Source organism: Pelobates fuscus, chromosome 4 (genome assembly GCF_036172605.1).
Source record: "Pelobates fuscus isolate aPelFus1 chromosome 4, aPelFus1.pri, whole genome shotgun sequence".
Classification (NCBI taxonomy): domain Eukaryota; kingdom Metazoa; phylum Chordata; class Amphibia; order Anura; family Pelobatidae; genus Pelobates; species Pelobates fuscus.
The window spans coordinates 373,582,815-373,595,919 of NC_086320.1; the positions used below are offsets into that span (position 1 = coordinate 373,582,815).

Here is a 13,105-nt window from a genome sequence, read left to right on the forward strand (position 1 = left end):
CAGCAGAGGGAACCACAGCAAAACGCTGCACATACAGATTCCAGGCACCATGACCACTTCAGATTACTGACGCAGTAACCATTTAAATGCATATAAATGACCTGCTTTTGCTCACACAGAGCAGCATTTGCAAATGAAGGGCCTGCCTTGGGCTTTTTTTTAATCTTTTCCCAGCGTTCCTGGAAAATGGACATAAAAGAAAAGAAATTGAACTGTTTGGGAGAAATTCAGGTGGCAATTTATATTTTATATTTCAAATCTTCGTTAATTCAACCTTATTTAAAAAAGATCCTTCCTCTGATAAAAAAGACTACCAAGGTCCTGAGGCAAAATAACTTCATTTTCAAATTCTGTCCTTTAATGTTCAGAAATGGAAAAATATTGCTTTGGAAAATCAGTTTATCTGGACGTTTTGTGTCCCAGAGGAAAAAGAGAATGAAAAGTACTGAACTGTTAATGGCTGTACTCATCAGATTGTTAGGGATCAAATTCAACATAACTAACAATGGATGTGGTTAATTTAACAGAAGTACGCACTGGAAACACGTTTGTCTTTTATTATTGTGTTTTTCAATTTATTCCCTATGGCATTTATACAGCTCCATGTAACAAAAATACACAAATTTATAAATATGAAATATTTCTCTTTAATATACACAAACCAGAGCCGTGAACAGTATTAGATTTTTCTTTTACTAAAAAAATATAAAATAAACTGAGGATATGTCAAAAGCTGTAAACTAAAGTAGACCTTTTATTTTATTTTTTTCTGTTGTAGCTGAAATATCACATTCCAGTCTCCTCAAGTATGGTCTGGCTGCTCAGTCTCTTTAGTGATTGAACTCCACTGTCATGCATTAAACAGTAAATTGTAGTGAATTTTTAATATTATATTTATTGTTTTAAAATAGAGAACTTTCCAAGTCATCATATTTTGCTCAAATTGTGCACTTTAGTTAACAACAATTTGCTGTTTATTGAATAACCTCCATTCATCTTATGCTTAAAGCTACTGTTGTGGTTTTGTTTGTAGCATAAATCTTAAAGGAACACTATAGGGTCATGAACACAAACATGCATTCATGATCCTATAGTGTTAAAAACACTATCTAGCCTCTTTTGACCCACTAAATATAGTAACATCTTACTCTTATTCCAGTCTGCTGTTGCTGGCTCTGCCTCTGATCTGCCTGCATTGCTGACATCATCAGAAGTAATTCTCTCAGCCAATCACAATGCTTCCCCATAGGATTGGCTGAGACTGACAAGGAGGCAGATCAGGGGCAGAGCCAGCATGATTCAAACACAGCCCTGGCCAATCAGCATCTCCACATAGAGATACAGTGAACCAATGCATCTCTTTGATGAAAGTCCAGGGTCTGCATGCAGAGGGTGGAGACACTGAATGGCAGTGCTGCTTACTGTGCAGCACTGCCCCAGGATGCACCACTAGCAGCCATCTAAGGGGTGGGCAGTGGAGGTATCTTCTTTGAAAATACAGTGTTTACTGCAAAAAGCCTGAAGGTAATGATTCTACTCACCAGAACAAAAACAATAAGCTGTAGTTGTTTTGGTAACTATGGTGTCCCGTTAGGCCTAATATGAATCTGTGTGTATTTTTTTTCTTTAACCCCTTAAGGACACATGACATGTCTGACACGTCATGATTCCTTTTTATTCCAGAAGCTTGGTCCTTAAGGGGTTAAAGTAATCTGAACTGATGTTTTATTTTTTTCTTAAATATAACATTAACCTGTTATTTTGTTGTTGTTTTTCGTGCTTTGTGTTTAATTTTAAATGTATTGTTATGTAAATGTGGATCTATTTTATAGATTTCTCTTCTTGGTTTAAATACAGTTTTTGTTAATTATCCTTTCCTAATGTGTAGTTTGATAGTTGCTGTCAGACAACAGTAAACTTAAAATAATACGATTTAAGTACAGAGTTTAAGCATGTTAGGATTTTGGTTTATTCAGAAAGAAAATCTTTGAGGTAAAGCCCTCTTTTACCTTCCCCATGATGGTAAACTGGACACATGTTGATAATATAATAAAAATCACATACAGATTTTAAATAATTTATAAATAATTATAAGATAAGTTTGAAGAATCTGACAGAGACTTTTTAAATTAGCTTTTTTTAGTATGTGTGTGATAAGGATTCTTTTGAATCCAGCAAATGAAAAGTCAGTGTAATGGAATTTTACTCTGACACCAAAACTGACATGGCACAGTCTGGGCATTTAATTCAAATTAACATACCTTTCCCATGATTCCTCTGTTATCTTTGGTAAACGTTCCAAACAACCTCCCAGGATGAACTGCTATTTATGTGTTGAGCTGATGCAAATTAACAGAAGGGAATTCAATGAATAATTACCAGAAAAGGTAGAACGATCTGCATTGAACAAAATGGCAAACTACATAAACTAGTTGAATCAAACCGTAAACAATTGTTTGTAACATCAGGCAAGACAGAACATTTTGTAGATTATGACAAAAGCCTAAAAGGTGTCTGATTCTAAAATAAAAATGATAACATATGCAACATGTAAACCTTTTTATTATCTTCCTTATTTTAACAATATCTTTTGAAAAATAAAGTTTTGTGTACCTACACTGATCAGTTACTCAAATCAAACCCTGTTTCTGCTGTTTGAGAAGAAGAAAAAATAATGTGTACACACATTAAATCAGTTTCCAGTATTGCTACAAATCAACTTCAGCTTCATGTCTCTGTCTTTGATTTTAGGTTGGGTCATATCTGAAGACCCCTAAGTATCCAATTTGGGTGGTGTGCAGTGAAAGCCACTTCAGTGTCCTATTTTGCTTGCGAAAGGAATTAATGAATGACTGGAAAATTGAAAGAAGATTTGATGTTTACTATTACGATGGGCTTGCAAACCAACAGGAAGAAATACGCCTTACAGTTGGTAGGTTACACCTAGATTTAAAGGTATAGTCCAAGTACCATAACCTTATTGTAGTTGTTATGGTTAAAGGGCCATGTGTGCAGCGCCTCTTCTTTCCATTAAACTATTTATAGGGGATTTGTAGAGGAATCTCCCTCAAAGCACACATCCTTAGCTTTGGATGCCATATGAAGACGTTTCTTAACTGTGTGTCCAAAATGTTTGGACATGTAAAAAAGAATCTACCATGCCTACTAGCCATCAAGCCTTTTAATCTCTAGAACACACTACCTGCTATATGGGAGATAACTCTTCCAGTTTTAGCAAATATTATACTACACCCCTAACCGTGTAATGTACATCTCTGAAACATTATGAGACAATGCCTTTCAGATCTTAAAGATCATCATGCCTAAAGCATGGTCTGCAAATAATGGTCTGAGGTCTTTCATGAGACATTAAGTGTCAGCTATCTGTAAATTAACAGTGTACACAGGTCAGTATGCTTGAAATGTAATCACTATATATAGTATGAGGTAGAGGCAGAATACCTGCCTGTACTGCTTCCAGAGATACGTGGAAGTAGTTCCTCCAGTGTATAATAAACCAAGACAGAAAAAATGGCAAAATGCGCAAATGGTATTTAAAGTGCCCACCCAGGGCTAATTAGCATTAATAAAGGGCTATTGCCCGAAACGTTTGCATCCTGTACATTGTCCTTCAAATAAATGTGGGTGTCATCTTTAAATTCTGTCTCTGCACCATATGTGACATTTACATTAAGCTCCCTTTGGTCCACATTTTATATGAATAGGGGATGCCCAGTTGTGATACATCCCAACTCCTTTTCCCCTCCATGAGCCAGGGTTAGACTCCCATTTTCCCAGAGGACTGTTCATAAATATCAGACCACCCACAATATGTGAGCAGGAGGTCTCTGAGCTGTTAACCAATCAGTACATAACAAGTCAAATCCTTTCTAACCTTCCATCCATACATCAAACATCTGAGTCTTCATTCTCAGAATCTTAGAGAAGCTTGCAACAGATGTTTGCTCCTCCTGACACCCTCATGCACAGCTGTTCCAGCAAATCAAAGTAATGTTCACCATTTCTAAAACTGACATTAGACAAGCATGTTCTACTATGTATGTGTAATATTCTCTTATCCAGGCAGAGTTCATTATTCTTTTCATGTAAACACGTTGGACGAAGCAGCACGGCTGGTGTGCCAATACTAATAACGTGCACAGAAAGACTTTGCTTGTGTTTCTGTCTGATACCACAGCTGTCATTAATCCTTCATTTCTCCGCTTTATAACATGTAACCAAAGTAGGGTGATATTTTAGAGATTTACACTTGTGCTTTTTGGAAAACGTAAAAATGTTACAATAAGCTTCTCTATTCATATTTTTGCAATAATATCTCTTTGTTTCTTTTAGACACAGCCGAAGCTTACATTCAAGACACGGAGAATGACTTGACACCTCCTATAGAATACTGTATACGAACAAAGTAAGTACTTTACCATGTGTATGGAATTATGGCCTCAGTTCTCATACTGGAACCTTTTTCACCTGAATACATTGAGGGGCTACTAATTAAAAGTCACTCAGGACAAAATTTTACAAATTGAGCTATCACCATGGAAACAAGTAGAATGTTCCTCCTGATCCCTCCTTCAGATTTGGAACTTTGCCTCAACCTACAGTTGTTGGTCAACTACATTTCCTGTGATACGGCCCTATAATGATTAAACAAGGCTGCTGATATCGCAGGTTAAATGAACCTCACATTATTCCTCCTGGTTTCCTCTACACTTGCGTGCAGTTCTGCTAACCCAATAAGATCCATTCCATGTATCCTAGGATGTTTGTGGACCTGCAGTTTAGGCCCTTTTTATGTAACATGGTCCAGAAGTAAAGGTTAATGTTTCAGGCAGAAACCATGTTTCCTAGTAGACAACAGTATTTGTTCTATGGGCACTGTTACAATATATATTCAGAACTAGAATCACTATGGAGGATGGCCAGTTGGGTGCGGTGAGTGGAATGGATACAGAGATGATCATGAAATAATTGGACGGTCGTTTCCCCAAGTTATCCATCAGTAGCATATTTGACCCGCATGTAAATATTACTCAAATAGTCACAACATCCACATTCAGGAAAACAAGCCCAATGTGTAGCTAAGGAGATCCAGATGTTGAGTAAAAGGCTAAGCAAGCTCAATGTCGGCCATCGTGTGTCTGCCAAAAGAACAGAACAGTGAAAACAGCTGATATTTTTGCACTTTAAGCTCGTTGCAGGTGTTTTTTCAGTAGAGCAGTTTTGTAATTAATTTAAACGATCCATCTACACACATTTAAGTATTTTTTTTTAAATGTTTTAGATTAACTACATTTTAGGTTTTGTTACATTTTTTCTTCCAATTTAATTATTTGTATTATTATTATTAAGTATTGGAATTAAATGGTATGGACTGGACTGTTCCCAACCATCAGCACTTAGTTCTGTGTTAAATCCTGAATTACTATTTTTATTTATAAGGTGGCTACATGATCTGTACAGTGTAATTAATTAGCTGTCGTTATCCTGAACTTGTTTCATGATTTGTTCTAAGACTGTAGGATACAATTAGTGTTCACGGAAGGGAGTGCTGGTTTTATAATCCTTTGATAAGTAGTTAAACAGACACTCCATGCACTACATATTCTCCTTGTTATGTTGCAAAGATCTTCCATGTCCTCCTGCATTCCGTCTATAAAAGCTGCAGTGATCTGCAATAGTGTTTGTTGTCATGGTGGAACCTATTCTTCTCCATTGCCATACAAGGTTTCCGGATTATCTTTCGGGCTAACAAAGAGGTATTTTGTCACCTCTACAAGTTGAGAAGTCTTGTATCCAAGTTCTCTAAGCAGGGTATTTTATCTTCCTGGCCCAGTCTCTTTTTGGGCTGTGTATTACCTCCTCTATGGTCCAGAGCAGGGATAGTTGTATGTTGGCACTTCAGATGTTGTGGAGTATATTTCCCACAATTCTCTTGCAGTAATAATGCTGGCAATGCTTCAAGGGAGATGCAGTCCATAACATCTGGTTGGCTTCCCCTGGTTTAGAGTCATTTCTTTTATTTCTACCTGTTTTTCCACACATAAGCCAGCCTAAACCCAGATTATTATTCTCACCATATAATTCTGGTTGCCTATTTTCTATGTTTTTTCAGTTAGTGAATATGTATATAGTGTTTAGTTTTACAATAAAATATACCTAGTTAGCTAAAGCATCTCTCCTTGTAATCAATTAAATAGAATATTTAAAACGCTTGTTTTTCTTGTAGATGGAAAGGAGCTACCATCGACTGGAATGGAACTGAGCCCATCCTTTAAAATACTGCAGCAAATCAAAGCGTAATGAATTGAATGATTTTAATGTGAACACTCAATTATGAAGGTTTTTGAGGACATTTACTGCGCGAGGAACAAGAGTTCACATGACGATCCCTTGGAGGGCTTGCAGTCATGTTATGTCTGTGTTTATTATGTAAATGAACGCTTTGTGATCAAACCATTTTATGTTATTTGTTCAAAAATGAGCTTTAAAGGGAAATATGCCTGATAAACATGTTTAGCCTGTATTATCTCATTTCTTATATGTCCTATCGACGCTCAAATTAAAGCCCACATGTTATCAATAAAATAGCCTTAAAGTGGCTGTATATATTTTGCCAAAGAACCCCCATTCCCAAATATGTGTGCATCAGTTGAAGGGTGAAGCTGAAGGTAGATATACTTACCTGAAGCTCTCCCTGGAAGGCACTGCCTTGTTTCATTCAGCCTGTGTCATTGCTGTACTCCCATGCATGGTCTGTGGACAATCCTACAAGCCACAGGGCCCTCATGAAACCAACCTGTGCAATTATCAAGTAGGTGCCTTCTTCCCACAGCTGTTGCTTTGAGAACTGACAAACGTTGATGGTGGAATTTCTGCCTTGCGTGAATCTAGACTTTGCCTAATTAGACAGAGTAGTCCTTACTTTGTCTCCTGATATATTTGATTGCAATTGAAATGTCAATGAAACGGTGACACAGCTGCCTTAATAGTGCTTGTATATAACACTGTGACTATCAAACTTTACACATAATAACCTGCAATCTATATTTGCCCTAAACAACGGTACTGCTATAGTAGGTCTCATTGAACAACTTGGGGTTATTGGACATGCTCTTGGTTATAATCTTTGCTATAACTGTATCCTAGAATAGGTTGTATAAAGACAAAGTATATATAGTATATATAGTATAGTATATAGTATATATAGTATAAACCTATTTAAAATGTTTTACAGGATAAAACATGTGTAGGTACACTCACAAATTAAAAAGTTCCCAAAAACTGTTCTAAACATGCTTTTGTATGACTAAATCATAGCACAAATGCAACCAGACGCCTCACCCAACGCATTTCATCCATAACAAGAACGTTTTGAAGTCTAAAATCTCCTGGGTTCTATTCTGAATTAATAATCGGATTCTGGGCTGGATGTTAAGGCACAGGAAACGTCAGACTCCAACGCACACAAGTCCTCCTAAATATGAGGATAAGAAGTACAATCCTAATCAAAGTACATATGGATAAAAAAAAATGTTAATGTACCCCCAAGCACCTTTTCCTATGTGCAAAATATGAGGGAAACCCCCCAAATATTTTAAAAATAATTATTCAGCTCAATTTAGTAAAGCTTTTCATGTTAAAAAAAATCATTGTCACAGAAAAGTTACTACACTAGCAAAGGAGAACGCTCCGTGCGAGTACCTAAACTCACAGAGAGATAATAGATCTAAATTGAACAATGCCATTTCTTGCCTTTATGCACTGAGCCACAGATGTGTGTAAAAATAAAACAAGTATGCCTTAAATATGCCTGCCTTAGGTAAGAAACATAGAATGTGACGGCAGATAAGAACCATTCGGCCCATCTAGTCTGCCTAATTTTCTAAATACTTTCATTAGTCTCTGGCCTTATCTTATGGTTAGGATAGCCTTATGCCTATCCCACGCATGCTTAAACTCCTTTACTGTGTTAACCTCTACCACTTCAGCTGGAAGGCTATTCCATGCATCAACTACCCTCTCAGTAAAGTAATACATCCTGGTATTATTTTTAAACCTTTGTCCCTCTAATTTAAGACTATGTCCTCTTGTTGTGGTAGTTTTTCTTCTTTTAAATATAGTCTCCTCCTTTACTGTGTTGAGTCCCTTTATGTATTTAAATGTTTCTATCATATCCCCCCTGTCTCGTCTTTCCTCCAAGCTATACATGTTAAGATCCTTTAACCTTTCCTGGTAAGTTTTATCCTGCAATCCATGAACCAGTTTAGTAGCCTTTTGTAACGGAATGCAGTATAATAATACCCGATATCCGTTGGTATCCTCAGGAAATCCACAGTCAGAGTAGAAAGCAAGGCAATATCCCCAATCCTCCCAATAACCGGACGAAACACAGTTTGGGAGTCAACTAACTCGGTTTATTCACAAGCAGCATACTTAAGCAGTTCCCCATGCAAGGGGTTTCCACACAGATAATCAAGGGGATTTCTCCCAACATGCATTGTGACTTTCCCAACAGGCATTGCTGCACGAGAAGGATACTCCCACTAAAATGGACGGTTAAGTGGATTATCCCCTCGTGCAGCAAAACCGACAATTGACTTTAAAATACATAATTCACACAATATTCGGTACTCTGGAATAACCGAACGTTCGGTAGATAGCTGGGGTCGGAGCGCACACTTTGTGAGAATACCGCTCTGATCCCAGCTGAATTGACCGAACGCCGCACATAATACATTTAAACATGGAAGTTGGTCTAAAAGTACCGAATAAGTACGGGACACATAATGTACCGAACGCGGAACTCCCGAACGCTCTAGAAGTCCAGCGGTGTTCGGATCATTGAGTAGCCGTTTCCAGTTCCAGGCTCTCGATGACCGAACACCGCTGCAGAGACAAAGGATCCAAGATGGCCGACCGCCGCATGGTCGGTAGTCGAACGACGGCCGCCTAGGAGAGCCCTTAATTACCGATTGCAACAATGTTGCAATCGGTTAATTGGTACCACACGACTTGTGAATGTGTGGTCGACCTGGGGAGCCCGTATTCGTACGGCGAACGGCCAGGATAGCCGTGTTTCGTCGTACGAATGCTTGTATGCTGGCAGCGTACGGCTGTCAGCATGCGACGGCCATAGCACAACACATATACATTTAACGGAACACATTATACATTCAGCCTACGGACAACCTATACTGCATATAGCTCAGAAGTGGCTAGGTTTGCCACAATGCTCCCCCAGAACCAAGCCGGCATACACAGTCTGATCCCAACGGATCGGCTTGGGGATGTCCGGGAGAGTACTCACAGATCACTTCTCGAGTTCAGTCTGTCTGGATAACCCGTCAGCGTTACCGTTTTGTTTTCCGGGCCGATAATGAATGGTAAAGTCAAAGGGCTGCAGCGCCAAACTCCAGCGCAGCAGCCGGGCATTGTCCCCAGATACACGGTTTAGCCACACTAACGGGTTGTGATCTGTGAGTAAGGAAAAAGGTTGTCCGTACAAATATGGCTGTAACTTTTTGAGGGCCCACACCACGGCCAGGCATTCTTTCTCGATGGCAGCGTAGCTCACTTCACGCGGCAGCAACTTGCGGCTTAAGTAGGCTACGGGGTGTTCTCCGCCATCGGCTCCCACTTGGCTCAGTACTGCCCCCAATCCAAACATTGAAGCGTCTGTGTGAACAAGAAATCTTTTAGTTGGATCAGGAGCAGTTAACACAGGAGCATTAGTTAGAGCCGTTTTGAGTTGCTGGAATGCCTGCTCACACTCTGGGGCCCAGACAACCTGTCGGGGTAGGTTCTTTTTAGTCAAGTCCGTTAGGGGTTTGGCCAGGGTGCTATAGTCTGGAACAAACTTCCGGTAGTAGCCGGCCGTCCCTAAAAACGCCAGCACCTGAGTCTTAGTCCTGGGGGTAGGCCACTTTGCTACGGCCTCAATCTTGGCTGGCTCGGGTCTCTGCTGCCCACACCCTACTCGGTGTCCCAGATACTGCACCTCAGCCATACCTATGTGGCACTTGCTAGGCTTTAACGTTAACCCAGCCTCCCCAATACGATCTAGGATCGCCCCTATATGGTGTAGGTGGTCTTCCCAGGTCTGGCTAAAGATGGCTATGTCATCTAGATAGGCACAGGCATACTCCTGGAACCCGTCCAGTAGCCGATCTACCATCCGCTGAAAGGTAGCCGGAGCGTTTTTCATTCCGAAAGGCATGACCTTGAACTGGTACAGGCCAAACGGAGTGACAAACGCCGACTTGGGGATGGCGTCATCGGCTAGCGGAATTTGCCAGTACCCCTTACACAAGTCAATGGTAGTGAGATACTGGCCCCGTGCCATCTTATCTAACAGCTCGTCTATCCGGGGCATCGGGTAGGCATCAGACACCGTTTTGTCATTTAGCCTCCGGTAGTCGACACAGAACCTGGTGGTGCCATCCTTTTTAGGTACCAGGACTACCGGCGATGCCTAGGGGCTATCGGAGGGTTCGATAACCCCTAGCTGTAACATTTCATCTAGCTCGGCTTTCATATGGGTACGGACTGATTCCGGAACCCTATATGGAGCCTGCCTCATAGGTAGCTGTCCCAGGGTGTCTACTCGGTGAGTGGCTAGCGGAGTGTAACCAGGTAAATTGGAGAAGGTAGCTCCTTTGGCTTCAATCAGCGCTTGTACCTGGGCACGCTCCTGGGGGCTGAGCCGCTCCCCCAGCTGAACTCCCTGGGAGGGCTCTATCGGTGCCTCGGGTTCTAGTAGGTCAGGTAAGGGTAAGTTCTCCTGATCCTCTAAGGAGGAGGCACATATTGCCGGCACATCCTCGATCCTCTCATGGTAGGGTTTGAGCATGTTCACGTGGAGCATGCGTCTCTTCCCTACCCCTGAGCAGGGGCCGATCACATAGGTAGTGTCGCATCGCTGCTCCACTACCTGGTATGGGCCTTGCCAGACGGCCTGCAGCTTATCTGTGGGGACGGGTTTTAAAATTAAAACCTTCTGTCCCACCTGAAAGCTGCGGTCTCGGGCTCCTCTATCGTACCAGCGTCGCTGTCGTTGCTGGGCCGCCTGGAGGTTGGTGTGTACAGCCTGAGTGAGCGCCTCCAGACGGTCCCTGAACTCCAGTACGTAGGATATGATAGGGGTTTCGTTGGTAGTACTCTCTCCCTCCCAATGTTCCCTAATCAAGTTCAAGAGTCCCCGCACCCTTCTCCCAAATAGTAACTCAAACGGGGAGAATCCTGTCGACTCCTGGGGAACCTCTCTGTAAGCAAAGAGTAGGTGAGGCAGAAATCTCTCCCAGTCTTTGTGGGTCTCCCCGAACGTCCGAAGCATCTGCTTCAGTGTCCCGTTGAACCTCTCACATAGCCCATTGGACTGGGGGTGGTAGGCGGAATTAACTATTGGCTTAATGCCACATACCTTCCACATATGTTGGGTAACTTCGGCCGTAAATTGGGTACCTCGGTCCGAGATTATCTCTTGGGGAAACCCTACCCGGGAAAACACTTTCATTAACGCTTCCGCTACGGTTTCAGCATGGATATTAGTGAGGGCCACAGCTTCGGGGTACCTGGTGGCGTAATCCACTACAGTTAAAATGTATCTTTTGCCAGAGGGACTGGGTTTTGGCAGGGGCCCTACGATATCCACCGCTACTCTGCTGAAGGGTTCTGCGATAATGGGTAGGGGACATAGCTTGGCCTTGTGGCGATCCCCTCGTTTACCTACTCGCTGGCAGACGTCGCAAGAGGTGCAATACTGGCGCACATCCTGAGAGATCCCGGGCCAGAAGAAGGCATGCGTTAAGCGGTATCAGGTACGGGTCATCCCTAGGTGTCCTGACAAGGGAATATCATGAGCAATTCTAAGCAGCTCCTGCCTATACTTTTGCGGTACCACTAGCTGTTTGTTAGTCAGGGTGACAGACCCCCCCACATCTTTTGTCGTGACACGGTATAACAACTCTTTCTCCCAGATGTACCGCTCCCCCTCTAGCCCTGCTTGGTCTGTTTGTGCCCGGTCCCTATATACTTGGAGGGTGGGATCGGTCTGGACTTCGGTCGCAAAGGTAGTCGGGGTATCCCAGGGCATGGGGGTCGGTTGGGGAACATGGTCTCTTACCTGAGCCTCAGAGTGTATCGGTGTAGCTGTGGTGCGAGCCTGTTGCCGGGTGGTTACGGGGTGTGCCTCCTGGTAGGGAGCCTGGGGAATAAAAGCGGAGGTCATTTGGCCTAAGTCATTCCCCAGCACAACATCTGCAGGTAAATTCTGCATAAGCCCCACTTCCACAGTCCCCTCTCCCACACCCCAATCCAAGTGTACTTTGGCAGTAGGTAGCCGGTATACTGCTCCCCCGGCCACCCGTACTGCCACTGAACCGCCAGTGTGGGTTGCGCCTGGTACCAAATGTGGTGCAACCAAAGTTAAAGTGGCTCCCGAATCCCGGAGCCCTTGTACCTCCTTCCCCTCTAGGGTTACTAGCTGCCGATGATGTTGTCGGTTGTCGGACCGACATTACTTCGTGGAGCACCCCTAGAGGTTCCTCGATTTGAGCGCTCAGCAATTCTTGGGTGGCGGGTGCTACCTGGTAATGGTGCGCAGCAGCCCTTGGTGCCAAATTTTGTCGCACCTGATTCCAAGCTTGCCGGCTCCGGTTTTGGGTGCACTCCCGAGAAATGTGTCCCCACTGCTTGCAGGTGTGACACTGAATGTTAGCCCGGCCGTTGTATCGGGAGGGGGGTGGTGGAGTATTCAGTGCTGGCCTGTGCAGGGGTACGGTGGGGCCGGTAGGAGTAAAATTATTGGGTGGCCCTGTAATCCGAGGGAGAGTCTTATTCTGTGATCCGTGATGCCTCCTGGCATCAAAATGCTGATCCGCCAACCTAGCGGCTTCGGGTAGGGTGGGTGGTTTACGGTCTCTCACCCATTCTTGTGCTTCTGGGGACAAACCATTAAAAAACTGTTCCAGTAGCATAAGCTGTCGCAACTCCTCCATATTAGTAGCGTTGCTGGCCTGTATCCAGCCTAGTGATGCTTGATCCAGCTTGTGCGCCCACTCTGCGTGAGAATCTTTCTCAGGTTTTC

At 42.7% G+C, this 13,105-nt stretch overlaps 2 protein-coding genes across 2 annotated transcripts in view; both read left to right on the plus strand.

Moving 5' to 3' along the window:
• The window catches only part of MINDY4 (MINDY lysine 48 deubiquitinase 4), a 109,801-nt gene extending 103,180 nt beyond the window's left edge, over positions 1–6,621 (plus strand). Inside the window, exons 16-18 of the mRNA XM_063452740.1 lie at positions 2,752–2,932; positions 4,354–4,426; positions 6,248–6,621. Of these exons, the coding sequence (XP_063308810.1) occupies positions 2,752–2,932; positions 4,354–4,426; positions 6,248–6,296 (303 nt within the window). The 3' untranslated portion in view covers positions 6,297–6,621. The remainder of the gene's footprint in view (positions 1–2,751; positions 2,933–4,353; positions 4,427–6,247) is intronic.
• The window catches only part of SELENON (selenoprotein N), a 322,589-nt gene that overhangs the window by 138,892 nt on the left and 170,592 nt on the right, over positions 1–13,105 (plus strand). The gene's annotated exons all lie outside the window — the stretch shown is intronic.